At 35.1% G+C, this 23,405-nt stretch overlaps 1 protein-coding gene across 5 annotated transcripts; it reads right to left on the reverse strand.

Moving 5' to 3' along the window:
- hdac7b (histone deacetylase 7b) lies at positions 1-22,886 on the reverse strand. Of its 5 annotated transcripts, none has more exons than XM_051112490.1 (20): positions 22,781-22,886; positions 14,943-15,000; positions 12,705-12,789; positions 12,422-12,482; positions 12,251-12,342; positions 11,985-12,095; positions 11,785-11,888; positions 10,008-10,098; positions 9,436-9,924; positions 8,265-8,380; positions 7,952-8,176; positions 7,802-7,857; positions 6,329-6,416; positions 5,853-5,972; positions 5,630-5,727; positions 3,703-3,821; positions 2,606-2,739; positions 2,444-2,528; positions 2,213-2,351; positions 1-2,112 (listed from the first exon to the last, which is right to left on the reverse strand). In XM_051112490.1, the coding sequence occupies exons 3-20, from the start codon at positions 12,787-12,789 to the stop codon at positions 2,067-2,069; spliced, it is 2,259 nt and encodes a 752-aa protein (XP_050968447.1). In that variant the 5' UTR covers positions 14,943-15,000; positions 22,781-22,886; the 3' UTR covers positions 1-2,066. The 5 variants fall into 5 exon arrangements, with proteins under 5 accessions (XP_050968447.1, XP_050968448.1, XP_050968446.1 ...); XM_051112491.1 differs by lacking the exon at positions 22,781-22,886 and adding an exon at positions 22,073-22,096; XM_051112489.1 differs by lacking the exon at positions 22,781-22,886 and adding an exon at positions 15,079-15,291.
- Positions 22,887-23,405: the final 519 nt, after the last annotated feature.

Below are 23,405 nucleotides of genomic sequence, written 5' to 3' on the forward strand. Positions count from 1 at the left end.
TTATTTCTAAAAAAGTACAAATACAGGTTTATTTAATTTTGAGAACAAAACATTTTGAACACAAATAAATGAAACGATTATAAAAACAATGTAAAAATTCAGACAACTGGAAAATATGCAAGTGCGGATGTCTTTGTATTTCTCAGAATATCTTTAAATGTAATTATAGACCAACTTAGTAAAAAAAAAAAAAAAAATTTTCTCAGAAGTTAATTTCAGCCGAAGTGATGTAGCAAAGCACAGTATTTTGTACCCTTTTTCGTTATGCTTGCTATATAAATACTTGACATACAAAGATAGCTGCCGTACATATTCACAGAGTGAAATCTATCGATATTAATAATGACAGCTGAGCCCAATGCAAAATGTCTCAGGGTTTTTTCTTTTTAAATTTGTAATGATTGATGAACATAAAGTGCAATCATTAAAGCTTTTATAACTAAATTTTCAAGACTATTTTAAAGGTATCAAGGACTAACAGATGCCTAAAACTAGTCATTTTTCATTCCAGTCTACTGTTCAAAAGTTTGGGGTTGGTAAGATTTTCATGTTTTTGAAAGAACCCCCATGTACATCATGGCTGCATTTATATAATCAAAAATACAGTAAAACAGTAATATTGTGAAATGTTATTACTATTCAGGCCTTGTCCACACTAGTACGTTTTCGTTTGAAAACATCCTTTTCTCTCCGTTTTGGACTTCCGTCCACTCTGAGGTGGCGTTTTTTTGAAAACGCTCTCCGAAGTGGATAAATTTGAAAACGCCATTTTCGCGTTGTTGTGGACTGTTATGTCTGTTATGTGCTATTCGCTTTCACACTGTTGCTAAAGATATATTTAGTTTGTACACTTCATATTACAGTCCTAAAAAGATGACAGAAAATTTACTCAAAATTGCTGTCCTGCGGCAAAACATGAGGACAGTTGCGTTTTAGCTCAAATATGAGTAGACTCAACATGGACGTCAGTTAATAAGATATTTTGATATCTCAGTGCGCTTATATAAGGTTTACACATGCGCAGTAAGGCGAATTTAATGTTTCAACGTGTCAGTACGGATAACAAACTTTTGGAAAACGCTTGAAAACGCTAGTGTGGACGGAGAGCGTTTTAAAACGAAAACTTGTGATGGCTCACGGAATTTTCAGTAGCCATTCTAATATGTGGCCCTGGACCAAAAAAAACAGTCATTACGGTAATTTTTTGAAATTGAGATTTATACATCACTTGAAAGCTGAATAAATAAGCTTTCCAATGATGTACGGTTTGTTAGGGCAATATTTGGCCGAGATACAACTATTTAAAAATCTGGAATCTGAGAGTTAAAAATGAATGAATAAATAAATAAACTGAAAATGTAAGAAAATCACCTTTAAAGCTGTTAAATATTACTCATCAAAAATTACCTTTAGATATATTTATGGTAGGAAATTTACAAAATATCTTTATGGAACATGATCTTTATTTAATATCCTAATGATTTTTGGCATAAAAGAAAAATGTATAGTTTTGACCCGTACAATGTATTGTTGGCTATTGCTACAAATATACCCATGCTACTTATGACTGATTTTGTGGCTCAGGGTCACATATATGCTGATTTGGTGTTCAAAAATCACTTGTTACTGTCAATGTTGAAAATAGTTCAAAAGATCGGCTATGCATCCTTGCTGAACGTTTGAAAAAATTACTGACCCCAAATATTTGAAAGGTAGTGTATAAACAAAAGTTTTGTCCCTTGATCAAACTCATGAACAATAAAACCTGGTTAACTATGTTTCTCATAAATTTTCACTTCCTGTCTGTATGATATCCTTATTTGACATTGTCCAGAGGTATCATGAGCAAGCTATAACTGGAAAATGTCATCAAACAAATGACTCAGCATTTCAATAAATCACTCACGAGATGAAATTCTTTTGTATAGTCTAGTTCCTGAGGATTGTCTCCTGTCTCACACAACACTGCAATCACCACAGTAATATCACAGCAGCCTCAGCACAGGATGTCCAACTTCTATTCTGCTTGGAGAGGAATGAATTCTTCCAGAAAATAAGACAGACTTCTACATTGATTCAGCTTCATCATGCTCCATTGGCTCATTTGGGAAACTATAGAGCAGAGAACATCAATAGATTCAATAGTCGTGTCAGTTTTAGTCCATATCTAGCCATGTTTTTAAAAATGTTTCACTCTATACTGCTGTATTACCGGCTTATGATTGGAATGCTCATATGGAGGCCATCCAAGACTAAAGCAGCTTCAGTGCCTGCCGAGTATCTCCTCTCTGCATTCACATAGGACAGAGACACAGTGTCCACCATAGACCTCACTGAACGCCAGTACCTGCCTAAGAGAGAGAGACAGAGAGTAGTATGAGAAGAAAAGATCAAAAAGACCACAGAAAATAGACATGAGCAATGCTAACTGAAAGATTCTCACTCTGAACATGTAGTACTGTCTTCAGAGACTCAACTGCGTTGAAGCAGGGTTTCCTCACTAATTCCATCTCAGCTAAAGGCTCAGGCTGTAAAAAACACACATGCATTTACACAACACTCAAGGTGGTGAATTGTACACGTGGGCATCTGTAAACACACACACCTCATTTCCCACAAGAGCGCTGACACAGGCTTGCAACGCATCACAGAGGGATGTGAGAACGTAACCTCCCTCTAACACTAACACCACTCGACCTTCAGCCAACTCCATTAACTTCCGGGTCAAGAATCCGAAACCTGAGACATATCACGTAAAATCAAAACTTTCAAATGAGAATTTGCATATTTGGTCAGTTGTACATGTCATACAGAAACATCCTGGAGGTATTATAGTTACTCTTGATTTAAAGGGATAGTTTACCCAAAAAAAATTAAATTTATTTATTAATTACTCACCCTTATGTCGTTCCAAACCTATAAGACCTTTGTTCATCTTTGGAACACAAATGAAGGTATTTTTGATGAAATCCAAGAGCTTTCCAATCCTGCAATTTCTTCTCTTCCATGTCAGTGGAAGCTTCATAACATTACGGTTCAACCACAGATCTCACATGGACTGTTTTAACAATGTCTTTACTACCTTTCTGGGCCTTGAACGTGTCAGTTGCGTTGCTCTCTATGCAGGGTCAGAAAGCTCTCGGTTTCCATCAAAATATCTTAATTTGTGTTTTGAAGATGAACGAAAGTCATACAGATTTGGAACAACATGAGGGTGAGGAATTAATAACAAAATTATCGGGTTCATTTTTGGGTGAACTAACCCTTTAGCAGTTCATGATAGCTGACACTAAGTCATGGCTTTAATATGGCCAGAACATTTGAGTCAAAAATGCCAAGTCATTATAAGCACTTCTGCTTTCCATCTAAAGAAGCTTTTTTTTTTCTAAGGGGAAACCCTACAGAGCAAGACAAATGCAGAAACAACAGAAACACTCTCAGGCTCAGATCATGTAATTAAATGCTTTTGCAAAGCCTAGTGAGTTAAGAAGCCAAAAGAAATATTGATTATGAACAAAAGAATATTTTATTCAATTGTGATTTTTTTTTAACTAATTTAAAGTGCATTTTTACCCAATATTTATTTGTATGTGTTATCTATCTTCATGCTTATTTAATATTAATAGTATTTTATAGTATGTAGGCAATTTGGAAATTGTAGACATAAACTCTATGGCAACAGTTTGTATTTCTGATACCTACACTTTGCTGAAACTCTGTATCCACCCAGAGACTCTGGGTGACCCTCTGCAGCATCAAAACCAGCTGAAACCAGGACCACATCTGGTGAAAACTCATGAGCAATTGGCATAACCACCGTTCTATAAAGAGAGACAGAATATTTAGCTTTTTAGTTAATGTAGACTTAACAGTGGCACCAGACAGAACTGCAAGTTTCCCTGAAGGAAAAAAAAGTCACAGGTTTGGAATAGTATGAAGATGTACAAATGAAAAATGAATGATTTTTAAAGGATTAGTTCACCTCCAGAATAAAAATTTCCAGATAATTTACTCACCCCCATGTCATACAAGATGTTCATGTCTTTCTTTCTTTAGTCAAAAAGAAGTTAAGGTTAAGGTTTTTAAAGGGGTCATCGGATGCAAAGTTCACTTTTACATGTTGTTTGAACATTAATGTGTGTTGGCAGTGTATGTACAAATCTACCCTATGATGATAAAAATCCATGCAGTGGTGTTTAATTAATCTCTAAAAATAATATCCCCTTTTTCAAATCAAGCCGTTCTCAGACGCCTGTCGGTGTGCCGTCACACCCAAAGAGGCCGCTCCCACGATAGTTGATTCACGTGAGCGTTTTACCTCAGATCAGTTGTAACAGTCCAACCTCCAAGTTTTGATGCCGGAGCAGAGATGTAAATTAGACAAGAATATCTCCGTGTTGCTGGATGTAATAATGAACGTAGTGGTCGTCATGTACTCCCGACATCTGAGCTGCTGAAGATGCAGTGGATTACATTTGTTTGTAAATGGAATGCGCCTCCTGATCTACATAAATGCGTCTATGTTCGCGCAAATCATTCGTGATCCAGCCTCACTTACAGCAGAAGTATGTATAAAAGTTTTTTATGAAACTGTGCGATCGCCTTTCCTAATAATGTGCTAGTTAGCATGTTTAGCGGCTAAACGTAAAAGTAAACAGGCTCGTCACTCCACAGAGAGAAGAGAGAGGCGGGGTGAGCAGAGCTCATTAACATTTAAAGCAGCCTCGAGCAGAATGGAATGATTTTTGCAGAGCTGATTGTGGCAAGGTAAAAAGGGTGTTGTTTTACACAAACATTGAGAATTTTTGACCAAAGTATATTATAGACTTTTCATTAAGACCCTAAAGAATCATATCAACTTGTGGAAAATGGGCATTCGATGACCCCTTTAAGAAAGTCATTCCAGGATTTTTCTCCATATAGTGGACTACAGTGGGGATCATTGGGTTGAAGGTCCAAACTGGAGTTTCAGTGCAGCTTCAAAGGGCTCTACACAATCCCAGATGATGAATAAGGGTCTTATTTACTAAAACGATTTTCTAAGAAAAATAAAATGTTTATACTTTTTAACCACAAATGCTCATCTTGCACTAGCTCTGTGATTCACTTCTACAACTTCACGCATTGCTTAATCACATTGGAAAGATCACACATGATTAGTTCTTCGTCTGTGTTCTCCAGTTCAAAAAGGTAGGAGAGGGCAAAAAACAAAAATCTTAATTTCTCTTCTCAACTTCAAAATCGTCCAACATCGTTGTTTTTGTAAAGGGCGTTGTGGATGCAGAGCTAGTGAATGATAAACATTTGTGGTTAAAAAGTACCTACTGTTTTTTTTTTTAAATGACTAATCGTTTTGCTAGACAAGAGCATTATTACTCGTTTGAGATCGTGCAGAGCTCTTTGAAGATGTACTGAAACTGCATTTTGGACCTTCAACCTGTTGGCCACCATTGAAGTCCACTATATGGAGAAAAATCCTGGAATGTTTTCCTCAAAAAACTTGAACATGAACATCTTGGATGACATGGGGGTGAGTAAATTATTATTAATTTTATTTCTGGAATGAACTAATCCTTTAACGTGAGTCTAAAATGACACTAGACACACTAAAATGACATCAAAACAGTACCTGAACGCAGCTAGGTATTCTGCATCTCCCATTGGAGGACTCAGGCCTCCTGACCAAGCCACGTTTACATTATAGCCTTCTCCTCTATCAGATCCTACCTGTAAAACATACATATAGCTTCAGTTTACATAGATATAGTAATCTGACACTTAAAGAATGCACAGTCATGCTCAAATCTCAAACACACTCACTAGTTTCATAAAGGGATGTACACAAAACTAACCCTGGTGGGCTGTCCATTTCCACAGAAGAAAGAACCATTGTCATAGCGATGCAGGGATATATAGAGGACACTAGGATCCGTGTAGAATATCTCCTCAGTTCCATAACCATGATGAACATCCTGACAAATATGCAGAGTGCAATGATTAGTGATGAAAAAACAAACGTTTTGGAAAGGTTTACTGATTTCACGCACAAAAAAAAATCAAAGGTTGAAGGTAAAGTGTTTCATTTTGTGCCTCTTGTCAAATGAAATTGCAAAAATTATGAATTTTGAAGGCGAGGAGATTGGAAGAAAGAGTACAGCTTAAGAGAAATCCTCACCAGGCAAATTACATACTCTTTATATTGTAAAATTATATAAATTATAACTTAGAAAACAGTTCTTGGGCATATTATGGTCAAATACCCAGTCATTGCAAATGTGTGTAAGTGTGGAAATATATGTAAGGCAAATACTGTGTGTGTGCGTCTTACCCAGTCTACTATAAGGATCTTCTTAACCTTCAGTCGCTCCTGAAGCTGTTTAGCAGCAATGGCCACAGAGTTAAAGATACTGGAACCACTGTAAGACAGAGAATGAAAGAAAAAACAATATGAAACTTTTTAATACACAGCATTATTTACCTGCATACACTACCAATGTTGGGGGTAACGCATTACAAGTATTGCGAGTTACGTAATCAGATTACTTTTTTCAAGTAACTAGTAAAGTAACTCATTACTTTTGAATTTCTAAGAAAATGTCTGAGTTACTTTTTCAAATTAGTAACGTCAGTTACTTTTTTCCCATTTATTGATTGACAAGTCTCCTGTCGGGAAATTGGGAGTAAACATGATGTTACTGTATTTTAGACTAAATGTGAACATGCATTAATTCATCTCACTCACAAAAACAGATTCAGTATTCCTCAAAATGAATAAAAACAGTGAAATGCAAACTCAGAATATGACGCAAACCTGCAATAATTAAATACGTTAAATAAAACAAATATCCTTTATGTATTTAATCCCATTTTAGTAACCAGTGTCTTTGCTGCTGACCTTCGATAATGCAATTCAGCCTTATTAATATGCAAAAATACTTCAGATAAACTAACATTTGTGCTTCATTTTTATAGTTGAAGAGTGATCTCCTGCATAAATGTACTTTTCTTTCAGCCTGAGGTGAATTCATTTCACTTTTGGTGTAAAAGGGCTTTTACATTAGAATTGTTTTATATTAAAACCAAAGAAGCAAGCCCTGCCAAGATTTAAAAAGTAACGCAAAAGTAACGTAACACATTACTTTCCATAAAAAGTAACGTAATTAGTCACTTTTTCAGGGAGTAACGCAAAATTTTAAACGCATAACGCATTACTTTTAAATGTAACTTTCCCCAACACTGCACACTACCAATGAAAAGTTCAGGGTTTGTAAGTTCTTTTTTTTTTTTTTTTGATTGTAAAATATTATTGCAATTTTCAATAACTGTTCTCTTTTAATACATATTTTTAAAATGCAATTTATTCCTTTGATTTCAAAGCTAAATTTTTAGCAGCCATTACTCCAATCTGTAATGTCACATGATCCTTCAGATCTACGTTATGCTGATTTGAAGCTTAAAAAAATGTCCTTTTTTATCAATTTGAAGACAGTTGTTCTGTTTAATATAAAATAAAATAGAATAAAATATATTTTTTTGTACAATTTAAAAGTTTTTACTGTACTTTTTGACCAAATGAATGCATCTTTGTGAAATAAATGTATTAATGTCTTTAAAAAAAAATCATACTGACCCCAAACTTTTGAACAGTAGTGTTTGTTTTTTAGTTTCTCAATATTAATGTGACATCACAAGAAAAGGAACGACCATGAAAGAGTGATTCTATATGCTTTCTTGCTGAACATCCTGTTTTAAGTTCCATTTCATGTTGAAAAACATGTCTGCAGTTGTAAGTGTAACTTACCATGTTTGAGAATGTGATGCATGATGTCCTGGATGCGTGACCACAGCAAACCCATTCTGAGGACGAGCCAGAAAAAGAATGTGTAAGAACCTGAACAGGTCGAAGCTCTGTGTTTATAGGAGAAATAATAGTGGACTTTGGGAATCTCACCCTTAGCTCTCCTCCAGCCACACGCAGAGCCAGCTCAATCACACTGCCGACTGCCATCTTCAGTATTTCTGCACTGCAGGAAGTATTCGATGCCGTATCAAGGTCTGTTTGACTTCGATATGCTATGGAAGATGTTCTTTCCGACAACCCAGTGTACAAACAAACAAGCTCTTCTGAATGGACTGACAGTAGTTCCTCAAACGTGGCCAGCCTGCCTTTAACAGCCTAAGACACAAGCACACACACACCTGTATGTAAATTCTCACCACTGCAATAATAGTTAGAACTTTATGAGCTGTTCAGCATTATTTACCTTACACTGATTCCTGAGGCCACACTCCAGCAATCTTGTCCAGATACTCACGATTCTGTCACCATACCCTCCACAGTCACACACATGTTTCAGCATCTGATAGTCAAACACCAAACCTACACACACAAATATACTTTAAAATAAAAATAAATATATTTTAGGGCTGCCAAGTTAACATGGTAATATAAAAGCTAACATTGTGTCATACTTTAGACACAATATTATGTTTATTGCTCAATTTTGCAAACAAAAATATTACATATAAAGGCATACCAGAACAGCATATTTTTTCTAAAGCTACTTTTTGATGCTATTTGATAGCTTTTCTTACTGAACACAATCATGACTTTATTATTAGGGGGTAATTTGTCAAATATGATTTGCGATTGCTTTGCGATTCATTCAATTAATTAATTGCCACACTGTAATTATGTGTGTATATATACACTACCAGTCAAAAGTTTTTGAACAGTAAAATTTCTAATGTTTTTTAAAGAATTCTCTTCTGCACACTAAGTCTGCATTTATTTGATCCAAAGTACAGCAAAAACAGTAATATTGTGAAATATTTTTACTATTTATTCCTGATTCAAGAAACAGTATTATTGTTATTATTTAAAACAGTTTAGTACATTTTTTCAGAATTCTTTGATGAACAGAAAGATCCAAAGATCAGCATTTATCTGAAATAAAAAGCTTTTGTAATATTATACACTATACCATTCAAAAGCTTGTAGTATATTTTAGGAAATAAATTATAGAAATTAATACTTTTATTAAGCAAGGACACTTTAAATTGATCAAAATGTGACTGGAGCAATGATGCTAAAAATTCAGCTTTGAAATCGCAGGAATAAATTAGATTTTAAAATATATTTAAATAGAAAACAGTTATTTTAAATAGTAAAAAATATTTCAAAATGTTACTGTTTTTGCTGTACCTCAGACCAAATAAATGCAGGCTCAGAAGAGACTTTAAAAAAACAACAAATCTTACTGTTAAATCAATGGAAGCTAGAACATCTGACCCAAATTCACAAGCTCAGTGACACAAATCGACTTATTTGATTAGTGGCTTAAAAACTGTGCAGAAACATTTAGTTAATTCTTAGTTTTTTTTCCTTAGGAGCATTATGGTTATATTTTGTTGCGACACCCTCATTCCCCCTACCTGTGGTGTAGTTCGATTTGCTTCTGACACCCCGGGCTAGAGATGAGAATAAATGTGAAGGCAGACTTCCATTGAAGGCGTCTGGGGAGGAATGCACACGCCCAAGGTTCCGGTGAAATATTCTGTTTTGTGCATTACAGCATTCACTGTGGTGCTGTACTCCCATTTTATTACTGCAACAGTTATCATGCGGTGACCTTGATGGTACGCGCAAGTCCTCTCTTGCTCTCTCTCTGTCTCTTCTCAGCGATCCAGAAGTGCGAAAAGGTACCTTACGATGAGACAGAGCGTGTGAAACAGAGATCTGTGTGCTTGCGTGCAAATGCTCGTTTGTCTCGGTGTGGTGCTGGAATGTCTCCTGTGGCCATTGCTGCTGGTACATGGGGTGTGCAATCATGACAGTCTGAGTGTGGAAGTGCTGGACAAACGAAGGTGCTGACTGGGATTTGCTCAAAGGCCTATGAGGCATCACCGCCCACTGCCCAGGAACTGTGAGAGAGAAAAAGCAAATTACCCTAACTTTTTTCATTTACACTGATAGTTTGGTCTCAAGACTACTGAATGTGTGTTACCTGCAAGAACAGGTGGATGCACGGCAAAGACCGGCTGTGAATATCTAGTCCAGATCATGGGGTTCTGAACGCTGTGTACAGGAGATTCATCCTGAAGAAAAGCAGAATAATGCAGCTGCAGTCAGGAATGAGGGAGGTTCAGGCTGAACATAGCATTAAAATTAAAAAATTGCAGTGGACAATTTTCACACTAATAGGTTTGGAACACGGAAGTAAACTATAGAAGGTTACGGAAGCTTGTTTCCGCCACTGAATAAAAAAAATTGACTTTTTAATATCACAATTCTGACTTTTCTTTTTTTTCAGAATTGCGTGATACAAACTCAAAATACTTTTTTTCTTGCAAATGCAAGTTTATATCTCACAATTCTGTGAAAAAAAGTCAGAATTGCGAGATATAAACTTGCAACTGTGAGTTATAAAGTCCAATTTTGAAGGGATAAAAAGACTGATATGTTCTCATAATTTATTCTTGCAATTCTGACTTTATAACTTGCAATTGTGAGTTTGTATCATGCAATTCTGACTTTATTTCTCAAAATTGTGAGTTTACATCTCACAATTCTGACTTTATAACTCACAATTGTGAGTTTATATCACAATTCTGAGAAAAAAGTCAGTATTGGCGAGAAAAAAGTCAAAACTGTAAGATAAAATACTTTTATCTCAGACTTTTTTCTCAGAATTGTGTGATAAAAACTTGCAATTGTGAGTTATAAAGTTATAAAGTCCCCTTTTGAGGGGAAAAAAGACTGATATGTTCTCAGAATTTATGGCAGGCAATTTAAACTTTTTTTCTGACTTAATTTCTCACAATTCTGACTTTATAACTCGCAATTGTGAGTTTATATTTCACAATTCTGAGAAAAAAAGGCAGAACTGAAATAAAATGAAATTTATCCCACAATTATGACTTTTTTCTCAGAATTGTCAGATATAAACTTTAAAGATATAAAGATATAAAGATATAAACTATAAAGTTATAAAGTCCCCTTCTGAGGGGAAAAAAGACTGATATGTTCTCAGAATTTACGTCTTGCAATTTGGGCTTTTTTCTGACTTTATTTCTCACAATTCTGACTTTATAACTCGCAATCGTGAGTTTATATCTGGCAATTCAGAATTTTTTCTTGCAAGTTTATATTACACAATTCTGACTTTATTTCTCATAATTGCGAGTTTATATCTCACAATACAGACTTTATAATAGTAGACAAATATTATTTTTGCATTCCAATATATATATATATATATATATATATATATATATCAATCCACTGTTTTGTGAGAAAACTGCATTTCCATGACTTGCAAAAAAAAAAGAGATGGATTACATCAGTCAAAAGAGAAAATGTAATGCCCTCAGCAGCTGTATTAGCAACTCTAACTGAAATGTAAACTGAAATCTTACTAATTTTTTTTTCCTGCATTTACTTTTTTAATTTAAATAGATTTTTTTATCTTATAATTGCAAGTTTGATTAAAAATAAATAAATAAATAAATAAATTAAAACAAGCATATTGTCATAATTACAGCAGAAATGCCAGTACACAAATATCGTGTTGGACAATGAGGGGCATTCATCAACAAAACAATAATTAAACAAAGTATCAATTTAAATAAAAATTTACCAAAAAAGTACAAAAATAACCTTAATGCAAATTCAGCTTTGTAAAATAAAGAAAATAAACTACAGAAAAGATGCTGCCTGGAAAATATCTTGAAAATATATGAGAAAAAATTACAGATTTTCAAACAGAAAGACCAGTAACAGACCTCGTGTGGTGATGATGTGCTAAAGGTCTGTGGCTCTTGACAGCTCATTTTTTTATCTGATAATGATCTTCCTTTGAATACTGTTGTAGAACTGGAAGTTCCCCCTAAAATGTACACATACCAGGTTAAGGTTACACCTGAATTTACAATTTTTATGATATCTTTGCTTTATCCACTTTTAGAACAGTGTTATTACACACCCATAGAGTCAGGTTCTCTGACAGTAGGGGGCGCACTGGTTTTACGCTGCAGTGGGTTTTGTCTTCCCGAAGCACTTCTCTTTGGTCGCAGCTTCAGAATTGGCTCAGAGGCTTTTCACGAACATGCACAAACACAAATGTGCTTAAAATATAAACAGGTGAAGACCAGCATTCATGAAGTTATTTAAAAGTTCTCAGATTTCTACTCATTTCAAGTGTATGTGTACAAGCTCACATGTTTGTGTGAATGTGTACATGTGTGTAACCTGTTCTTCTTAATGGACTGTCCTCCTCAAAATAATGAGATTCAGGTATGTTGGATGCACTGAGCTGGGCTGGATCCTGACTTTCAGGTTTCCTGAATAACAGAAAATATAAATGACTCCAGTTCCACAACTAAAATGCAACCTGAGATCCAGGTTTGTGTTCTTTCTAACCTGTGTTTATTGCGAATATGCTGATTTAGCTTTCGTTTCACCCAGTCACTGGCACCGGCACCTGCCAATCACAACAATCATCAAATCAGACCAGTCCAGATGGAGTTATTATATGACAGAATACAGAATACAACAGGGTCAGAAATTAACCAAGGCTGGGTGAAAAAATGCACAGATGTTAGGGGCAATATGCAATCACCCTAATTGAAAAAAAGTTAATTTTTGACACTGGTAAAGAATAAAAAAATATTTGTTTAAAAAAACATGAGAGTACTGCATTTACTCTTCTTGTTGTTTAAAAGCTGATTAGATGGCTGTTCTGCGCTCTCCCTCCCTCTCTCCAGCTTCCTGTGCTGATGTGCAGACATCTGCATAATGAGGATGAAACAACATGTCAGTTCAGAAACTGGAATATTGTATATCAGTGGTTCCAGAACAGTGGAAAAGTGTATTATTATCAGATGTTTCAATGCCACTGTCTGGATGTCAAGAATTTGACTCAAATCAGAAATGAACAAAGATATTTCTCACGAAATGACACTAATTATAATAAGACGAGTAATATTATAGTTATTGTTTGGTGTTACCTTTAAAACTTGAAATCATGTTAAATGACAGAACTGGTGTCAGCAGATCCAGTACAATATTTACTCAACATTTACTTTCAAGTGAATGACAAGAAAAAAATAGGAAAAAAGTGTACTTCTTAAAAGTAACACACATGCACACAGTCTGTTTGCTTAATGATTATCTTACCTTGTATGTATATAATATTTTTTTTACAACTTGTTTGCTGTTTTAAAATAAAATGCTTCCTAATTATTTATTTATTTATTTTTATCTTTTTGAATTAGGAGTTATTTTGATCCAACTTTAATTTCAAGCAGACAACAGTGTACCAAAAAATCAAATAAAATCAAATAAAATCAAATAAAATCAAATAAAAAACAAAATAACACAAATTTGAAATATATTTCAATATTTATATAAATTGTCAAAAATATATTTACTAAAATTACCTTCAGATTTATTTTAAATATATACATATACATTTTAAAAACATTTATTATATGTTCCCCCATATAACATATAATACATTCGCATGTGACATTTGAAAAAAAAAAAGAACAACTTTTTGTTGTCAATAACGTGAACATTTTACAAAAAAAGAGAAAAAAGTGTACTTCTTGAAGTTGAAGATGCCGTTCCAACTTTAATTTCAAGCAGACAACAGTGCACCAAAAAGTAAAATAAAATAAATAATAAAATAAAATAAAATAAATAAATACAAATATAATAAAAATTGTCAAAAATATTTACTAAAAAACCTTCAAATTGATTTGAAATATATCATATAAAATATAATACAAAAAAAAAAAAGTACCTTTTTGTTGTCAATAACATGTGAACACTTTACACATTTGAATAAAAATATGTAAAGAATAAAGCCTAAACACAGGCTCCTGTAAGACTGCAAATGTATTTTCTTGCCCCGAATTACATTTCTCAATATATTTTGGCATATGAAGGTTGAAAGTGAATATATTTTTATAAAGGACTGTTTACAATATATTTTTTTTGTCATATGGGATTTCTCTCTTCAGTGATTTTAGCAATCCAAGGCTTAGTTTACATTCCAAGAAAAACAATATAGTTAAAAATAGTTCACAAAACTTCCCCTCAAGTGAGGAGACGTTAAATTGCTTTTTCAGTTTCTGTAGTGGCATCCTCTGTAATTTTTTTTTTTTATGAACTCAACATATACCGAAACATCATCACCGTTTCGTTGTACGCTACCACAGAAACCATGCTGCACTCAATCTGGGCTGGATCACTATGGTAACCCTCCAGCTGACGAGGAAGTGCTCGATTAAAACGAATAGAGTGAAACCCATCCACTTCCTGAAGCTAAAATTAGAATTTGTTTGTCTGATTTAGGGGTGTTTTATGTAAGTATGGTATGCTATTCTGATCCTACAATTTGCCTGACCTATATTTGGGTTAAATGGCTTTTGGGAAACATTTAAGTCAAAACCATCCCAAAGCACAACAAACTCATTTTCCCAAAGCATCAGACAATAGAAAGGTCTAACTTGCAAAAGGTCTGGAGCTGAAAAGCTTTTATTTATCCATCCTTTAAGATCCGATAAATATAAAACCAGTTGAAAGACTACAAAGTGCCAAATTCACACTTTTAGTCTTTCAAGCATTTGTGAAGTCAAGCTATACAAGGCTAAGTGATTAGCATGCTTATATGTTTTTTTTGGTTTGTCATGTTGAAAGAAATAAAACCAAAAAAATGTACACCAATGTTAACCAATAGTTAAACCAATAGTTAAATCCAACAAGGATTGCTGCATTGCACCTCTATCTTTAGTTTTATGAATATATGTCACTGTATTTGATCTCTCGCACTACTAAAATACAAGTGAACGTGATGTGGCAGCTCACGCAAAATTTCAAAACTCTGCATGGTGACTAAACAAAGCAAATAAAGTTTAAACACACGAGGATCTCTTACCTGTCACGTCTGCATAGCTTTTCCACCTCTAATATGTTTTCAGGCATCAAACGCTCATCTAAAAAAGACAAATAACATGCATTTGCACTCTCTTGCTGTCCACGTCACAAAATGAAAAGAAACTAATCTGAAGAACCTGGAGATAACACCGGCCCTGCTGCACTACAGCGAACTCCAAAGGTGTGATTTTGCTGAGTGACAGCAAGCTACATTTAGGTTTGCGCTGTCCTCCCTGAAGCCCCTCCTGCTGAGCTTCCTCTCTTCTCATTACATCAACAGTTGTTTGCTTCTCTCCGCTAATAAATTTATCACTGATTTCATATGGAATCCCTAAGTTGTACATACAAATGTTGATATCTTAATGTTTGCAATAATTGGCTTGTAAAATGGTTTGCTACCAGAGTCACGTAAAAGAAGAAGTGTATTTAAAAGATAAGAAAGGCAGGGCACATTATTATTATCTGGTTACACCCTTACCATTTAATGTACAGTAAAAGGTTATTCTGGGATGGAGAGGAAAGTCAAAAGACATACAAGTGAGGCAAAATAAGTGAGAAAGCCCTCATTTTCAATAAATGTATATAACTGTAACATGGATTAGCTGTAGATTTCCGGTGGATGGTCTGCATAATCAAGCATCAATGCAAACATGTTAGTTTCGGTATATTAATAAGGGCATCTCATATACACAATGTTTTATATATAGAAGTGATGACATTTGCTAAGCACAAACCTCAATCTCACCTCTAACCCACACAAGCCAGATGATATCAGAAGATTTAATGCTAAATACATTTGACTGATTCATTAACTTCTCAAATAGTGAGGAGCACTTAAAATGTCCTCAAAAGTCAGTTTTTGACACATTTTATTTATGAACACATTTTGAGTATTCAGGAACTTGCAAATGCACCCTATGGACGTCCTTGCATTCAATTTCGATTTTTAAAATCTGCTATAGCTCATAACAACGGATGGCAGCAGACAAGTGTAGCTAACTTGTGTTGAAATTGAGAGATTTTGGGTCAAAACCTTAAAAAAGGTTATTCACAGTTATACGAAAAAGTGTTACAACCATCCTGGTCACCCCTACAAAAAAACACTGCAAAAAATGTGAGGCTTATTATTGCGTTTAATAGAGACGCTGATCAAAGTAGGCTATACGCTACTAAAAGAGAAGGGACCTTGCAAACAAATAGTGAGGAACTATAAATTAGGTAATTCTACTGTTTAAATATCTGCTTGTCGTTTCTCTCCCTGGTTTTAAAGCGATAATGCAGGTGTCACCAACCATTTGGGCCATTTTACATTTTTCTGGTTAATCTTGCTGTATTTATACAGTACATAATCAATTGTAAATTTTAAGATTAAAAACCTGTATTTGACTATCATAGAAACAGTGCAAAATCTTAAATATTTCTGAAGTTGATTTTTAAACATTTCTAAATCCTAACATATTCTTTATTTTAATGTTTAACTTAGACTTTGAAAAACAGATTTACAGTGTGACCACTAAACACCACTGTATGTGTGTATGACAGGGCCAATTGTGTTAAAACCATTCAGGGTAATCACCGTTCTATATTAATGCACTGGTTTAAAGGGGTCATGACATGAGAAATCAAGTTTGCCTTGATATATTGGGATAAACAAAGCATTTATTTAATTAAGCTCCAAAAATGGCTCGATTGGATCTGAGGTGCAAGATGACGTCACAGCAGCACAAACATTTGCATAAACACTGACTCTGGATCAAGGCATTGACGAATAGTCATCTTCTCACCATAGGCCCCACCCACTGATGTTCAGTCGCTTAACGGCTGGTCACTTAAATACGCTGAATGCGAGTGTCGCGTTGCGTCAAAAGCAAATAGAAATTACAATCACCGCTGCTATCTTGTCTACACTGGATACAGATGCACGTTTGCTTTCTGACACACACTCGAGTCTGTTATCAATAGGACAAATGGAGTGAAAGAGCATTCGTTTCGAGGCATTTGGCTTAAAGGGGTCATCGGATGCAAAGTTCACTTTTACATGTTGTTTGAACATTAATGTGTGTTGGCAGTGTATGTACAAATCTACACTATAATGATAAAAATCCATGCAGTGGTTTTTAATTAATCTATAAAAATAATATCCCCTTTTTCAAATCGAGCCTTTCTCAGATGCCTGTCGGTGTGGCGTCACACCGACAGAGGCCGCTCCCACAATAGTTGATTGACATGAGCGTCTTACCTCAGACTCGCCTTAAATCAGCAGGAACAGTCCGACCTCCATTGTTTCGATGCTGGAGCAGGGATGTAATTTAGACAAGAATATTAGCAAGTATAGCGGCTAAACGCGGCTGAAGTAAACAGGCTCCACAGAGAGAAGAGAGGGGCGGGTCAAGCACAGCTCATTAACATTTAAAGCAACCTCGACCAGAACAGGATGATTTTTGCAGAGCTCATTTTGCAAGGTAAAAAGGTTGTTTTACACTGCCATTGAGAATTTTTAACCAAAGTATATTATAGACTTTTCAATAAGACCCTAAAGAATCATATCAACTTGTGGAAAATGGGCATCCGATGACTCCTTTAAACAGCTCATTTGCGTCTTTGTACAGATATCAGAAGGAAACCAGCAAAAGGAACAAGTGGATAGTTAATTTTTAATGGCATCCTGGATCCTGTCTGAGGATTGACCGGAGCATTTTGTTTTTTAAACGAGGCACAGTGTCATGGAGAGTTCACAAAGAAGATCTGACTGCAGCTGCATCACAAACTGTAAGTAAGTGATTTCATAATGATCTGTCCGAAAATTACCCTTTTTTTTTTCATGTTGTCAAAACACTCACATGCAATAGCGAGGGGGCGTTGATACTGTTTCCTATGCAATGGCGGCAATCATAACAGTGGCCAATTACTGAAAAGCCTTAAAGTCCCTGCCCCTTAAAGCAGGTCGTTTTAGACAGAGGGTCAGAATAGGGGTTAAAAATAAGTTTCTTAGCAATAAGGTGGTAAAATCGCTGTTTTTGAAGTAAGCTTTTGTAAGCATTGTTTGTAGAGAGAGACACAGATGCAGATAATTCACTCACACAACTTAATCTTTCTCTAAATATAGCCACATTTTGAAAAAAACTTTTGCATCACTGGATCACTGTCGGTCATTTAATATTTCTATGATAAAACAGTTGATTATTATTAGATGATTTGAATTTTGCAAATTTCCTTCTTAACTTTGCTCTCTTTTAATGTTAAACTGACACCTTGGCCATCTCAGTTATTTTGACATTGTACGTCGGTATGCAGTTTTCCCTACTGGTCGCGTGCCATTGATTATCCCTCTGCGTGCCAATGTTGGCACGTGTGCCATAGGTTGCCGACCCGTGCACTAAAGTTTAATTGCAACCTTTATAAATCCTTTACTGCAACATTTATAAATCACTGACTTATTTTCTGTTTTCTTTCACTCCCTCTCTCTTTATCTCTAAGCTGGTTAACAGGTTGATATATGTAGCAATTCCCAAGCAACTAGTAGAAGTCGGAAGTTCTGAGATTTTTAATCTCTCCATGATCATTTGTCACCGCTGCATTTGCACAGGCATTAAATAAATTATGAAATTGATTTTTATATAAACAAACTACTTGTTATTAACTCTGCACGATGATATTTAGTGGCTCTTATTTGTAGACCTGAGCTCAGCATGCATATAGTGTTCCTGTGTGAATGTACTATGTGTCTGTGTTTGGTTTTGCACCTGCTTTACCGCTTTACAGGAAGCTTTGACCAAACCCCCCCCGCCTCCCTTCACTGAGACTTTCTTATTCTCTGTGCTCTCTATCCAGGTTTGTCTCTGCAGATACCTTGGCCCTCTGCTGAGACAGCAGCGAGGACAATGTGGTTTTACTCAGAAACACACACGAGCGGGCCGCCCCATATAAGAGCCACCCCAGGCCAGTTGCACAACCACCTGCAAATGCATCCCCAAACTCGCTTACAAAATGAGCAGAGCTCACTGGTGTCCTTGATGTTCTGAATATGAGAATACTATTCTGCACGCCGTTCCAGTAAATACCTGTGCTGACCTTGCCGCATTCCTCTCCAATTGCCCAAATCTGTGTCTCTGTGTCTGTATTTGTGTGCAAATGACATTTCACTGACACATTGACATTCTGAGCACAAGCCAAACAGGAGACATGATGCAGCGGGGGGTTTTTCACATGTGTGGGAAGGTTGAGTTTAATACTTGACTTCTAACAACCTATATTTACTTGTATTTTTACATACTAGCCTGTTTTTTTTTAAATATTTTTATTAATACGCATCTTTAAATTTGCCTTGTCATGGCTACATAACATTAAAAAGGCTGTTCAAAGACAGCATGTAAAATCATTATTTTTCATAGTCTAAATAATAAATGTTTAGCCTATGCTTTAAGTGCTTACTAATGTTTGAACTTCGTTGGAACTTGGTTACCCTGGTTGCATGTTCTGCATAAAAAAGGGGGAACTATGTTGATCTGAAGTGCTTTGTGAAGTAGGTGTGAAGTGGTTGGTAATGGCCCCCACGGTGGTTTAAATGCCATGCTGAAGTTGCAAAAACTCAAAATAAATAACTACATAAATCTATATATTAACAATTCATTCTTTTTTAAAATAATATTACATTATAATAAAATGTGCATAGGAACATTTTTAGGAGGGTTATTTTATAGATGTATTTTGTTTATTTATTTATTTATTTTGACTGGGGACAGTATAGATTAGAGCTATCATTAACGATTATTTTGGTAATCAAGTAATCAGTAGTTTATTCTGTCGATTAATCGACTAATTGGATAACTACAATGATTTTTTTTTGTAGTAATAAAAATAGACTTAAGAGAACAATAGCCTTTCAAATTAAAAGCACACATTCACTGCCATTGGTGAGCAACCCATTTTTTCCAAAACTGTTATGATGAAGAAACAAACTCATCTTGGATGGCCTGAGGAGTGAGGAAATTTTCAGCAAATTCTTAGTTTTGGATGAACTATTCCTTTAAATAGCTGAGGCCTACAGCACCTTTTCAGTTGTTTCAAGTAACACTGTCAATGTACAGTTTTATGCAAAAGTTTGGGAACTCCTTGCAGAATCTGTAAAAATGTGAATAATTTTAACAAAATAAGAGAGATCATACAAAATGCATGTTATTTTTTATTCAGTACTCTCCTGAGTAAGATATTTTACATAAAATATGTTTACAGTCCACAATGAAAAAATAGCTGAAATTATTAAAATGACTCCCTTCAAAAGTTTGGGAACCCTTGGTTCTTAATACTGTGTGTGGTGATGATGGTTGTTCATTGAGATCCATCTTTTCACACCGAGGACAACTGAGGGACTCAAACCCAACTATTAAAAAAAGGTTCAAACATTCACTGATGCTCCAGAAGTAAACATGATGCATTAAGGGGGTGAAAACTTTTGAACAGGATGAAGATGTCCAAATTTTTCTTATTTTGTTGAAATATTTTATTTTTCCATTTAGTACTGCATTCCGAAAGCAAAAGAAGATACTTGCAAGTTTCCCGGAAGACAAATTAAGTACAATTTACCTTCATCTTCAAATTTAAAAAGTTTTCACCCACCAGCTCTTAATGCATTGCATTTCCTTCTAGAGCATCAGTGAATATTTTAACCTTTTTAATAATTGTGTCTGAGTCCCTCATTGGCCTCAGTGTGAAAAGATGGATCTCAAAACCATACAGTCACTGCTGGAAAGGGTTCAAATATGCAAAAGATGCTGAAAAACAGAAGCATCTGCAGGACCTGGAGGACTTTTCTGAAGAACAGTGCTCAGTTTAACTGTTCAGAACAAACAAGGGACTCATGAACAACCATCACAAAACAAAAAAACAGTCATAGATTATAGATTTTTTGATCTTGTTGACTATATGTAAACTCCTTTTATGTAAAATATCTTACTCAGGGCAATACTAAATAAAAAATAGCATGCATTTTGTATGATCTCTCTTATTTTGTTAAAATTATTCCCATTTTTACAGATTCTGCAAGGGGTTCCCAAACTTTCGCATAAAACTGTATGTTCCAAACTGTACTCATTACAAAATAATAAAATGTAGGCAAACACCTGCTTTGGAATGCATACAGTAAAGCTAACAAAATTCTCAGTAGACAGTACGTTGATGTTCACCAGGAAACTCATATCAGCTAGGGCACGCTTCCAAGGCAACACCCACAGTATTAATACCCAGACAGAAATAGAGAGGGGACAGGAGCTGATAAGACAACCATTAATTTTTTAGCTTTTGCACAACTTTATCTAAAAGACGTGTAGCACCCCACCCTGATTTAGATCCATGTTTAAACACACACACACACACACACACACACACAAAGTTAGCCTTTTAGGTCAGCTTGCCCAAAATGCAAGCTGCAAGTAACATTCCTCAAAAGGACACTGTAGTACATTAAGGTCAATTTGCTGCTTATTAATAGTTACTAAGGTAGTTAAGTTTAGGTATGGATTAGGTAGGATTAATATGTGCTTTATAAGTATATAGTTATATGCATATATTTGATAGTGAATAGTGTTACCTAATCTAAAATGTTAGTTTCAGCTATGCAGTGGTAGATTTTAAATAAGTGCTGTTTTCGGAAAGTCTTTTTTAAACGTTACTTGATATTTCATATTTCAAAACAATATTCTTGAGTATTCTTCTCAAATCACTGTATGTTGTTACTAAAAGTCAGTAAATTAATTTTTTTTTCTAGGCAGTAAAAATAGTTTAAATAGCTTTTTTGTCAACAAACGTCAATATAATAGTCTATAAAGAAACTTACTATAATAACCAATACCAAGAATCAATTTATTACTTATACAGTTAAACATAAGAATGCCTACTGTGTTATTTTGTTACTCAGATTTTACGCATTTTATGCAAAGGTCATTCATGCAAGCCTTAGATGTTGGGAGGACTATTTTAAAGACTCTGCAATGCCTTGGATGATACAGGGCCTCTGGTGTGAAAACTCAAGCAAGGCCCGAAGAGAAATAAAAAAGGCCTGTCTCTGATTTTGGAGACCGTTTGAAGACAGTTTCCTGATGTGAAATCTACCACTTGTCACACAGCTTCACTGACCTTGGCTCAGTCTCTCCTCCTTGCTCTTTTTGGGTTCGGGGTAACAACCGACTCTGTGGCACATGGCACCTCTTATCTCCTGTTCCCCGCATGGCAACGAAAATCAAGCTACGCTCTGCTAACGATCGTCCTGTGAATGTGCGCCCTGATAAACTCCATTCTCTCACACACACGCACTCACCACAGTGAGTTGAAGGTACTCATGCAGCTGGCAAAAAATGTCTGCTCTGTATTGGATATCTGAGAGGTGCTCAAAGGATGAGATCTATCATTGTTTAAAAAAAAAAAAAAAACACTCAAATTTCAATCGAAGCAATTTCACTTCCATTCAGCCAATATTGGTTCAGCAGCTGCTCTCATAACAGCTCTTTTCCTCAATATGACAGCAACTTGAAGACGATCGCTGCATTTTAATAAGTATACTCGAAAACTATTTAGTATGTGAAAAACAGCACACGAAATGAGTAGTTTGTCAGAATTCATAGTATTCAAAAAACAGTATGTAAAAAGTATTCAGGTGGCCTACTACTTCCGTACCTACTATCCTATTAATTGAGTTGTTAACGGCATATTACTCATATTCATAGTACACAGAACATACTTTCCAAACCAAATGTAGTACTACACAGCATTCGATTTCGAACTTAAAGTATGCATATTTGGATGCAGCCAACGATATGAATGTACATGTCAAATGTTGCTGATTACCTTTTTACATCTGCGTGTTTGCCATACTGGAAAGGTCACGAGCCACCTATAAACTCAAAAATGTATTTACAGTCTGTAACAATGTCTTCCAAGGGAGTTTCACAAGATTTAGTTTGTCATAAATTCTGCATATTCCAGGTAACATACAGCTCCAAATTAAAGCTTACACTAATGACTAACTAATACTGTTCATAACATAAACAAATTAAAAGGTCAAAACATACAAAACAATTATTTAAATCAAACATTTGCTACTAAATCAGAATACATAGCAGCCGTTTTGCATTCTAATATTTTTCAATATATCAGAATCCATAATGTAAGTTCGTACAAACTGAAAAAGCGTTAAAGCCTTTCACTTTTGAATTAACGTTACTCTACCAACTCTATGATGTCCTATATGAAAAAGGCGCGAAAACGCTGTTTCGCGCCGTAAATGAGTTTTACATGTCGCAAAACTCCCATGACTTCGGTTATAAATAAAAATTCTGTAGCAAGTTTTAAACATGGCAAAAATAGAGGATTATCACACTGACTAATCTATTATTTGGGTTTTAATTATTAATATGTTACACTGAAGCATCATCTCTGTTGATTGCCATTTAAAAAGATCTCCTGACCGTTT

Source organism: Labeo rohita, chromosome 6, assembly GCF_022985175.1.
Source record: "Labeo rohita strain BAU-BD-2019 chromosome 6, IGBB_LRoh.1.0, whole genome shotgun sequence".
NCBI classification, from domain to species: Eukaryota; Metazoa; Chordata; class Actinopteri; order Cypriniformes; family Cyprinidae; genus Labeo; species Labeo rohita.

Coding starts and splice junctions, on each gene's coding strand:
- hdac7b (XM_051112490.1), bottom strand. CDS start 12,789: ATGTCTGCACATCAGCACAGGAAGCTGGAGAGAGGGAGGGAGAGCGCA. Junction 12,343..12,421: donor CATATTCGCAATAAACACAG/GTTAGAAAGAAC, acceptor TCTGTTATTCAG/GAAACCTGAAAGTCAGGATC. Junction 8,177..8,264: donor GCCTCAGGAATCAGTGTAAG/GTAAATAATGCT, acceptor CTTGTGTCTTAG/GCTGTTAAAGGCAGGCTGGC.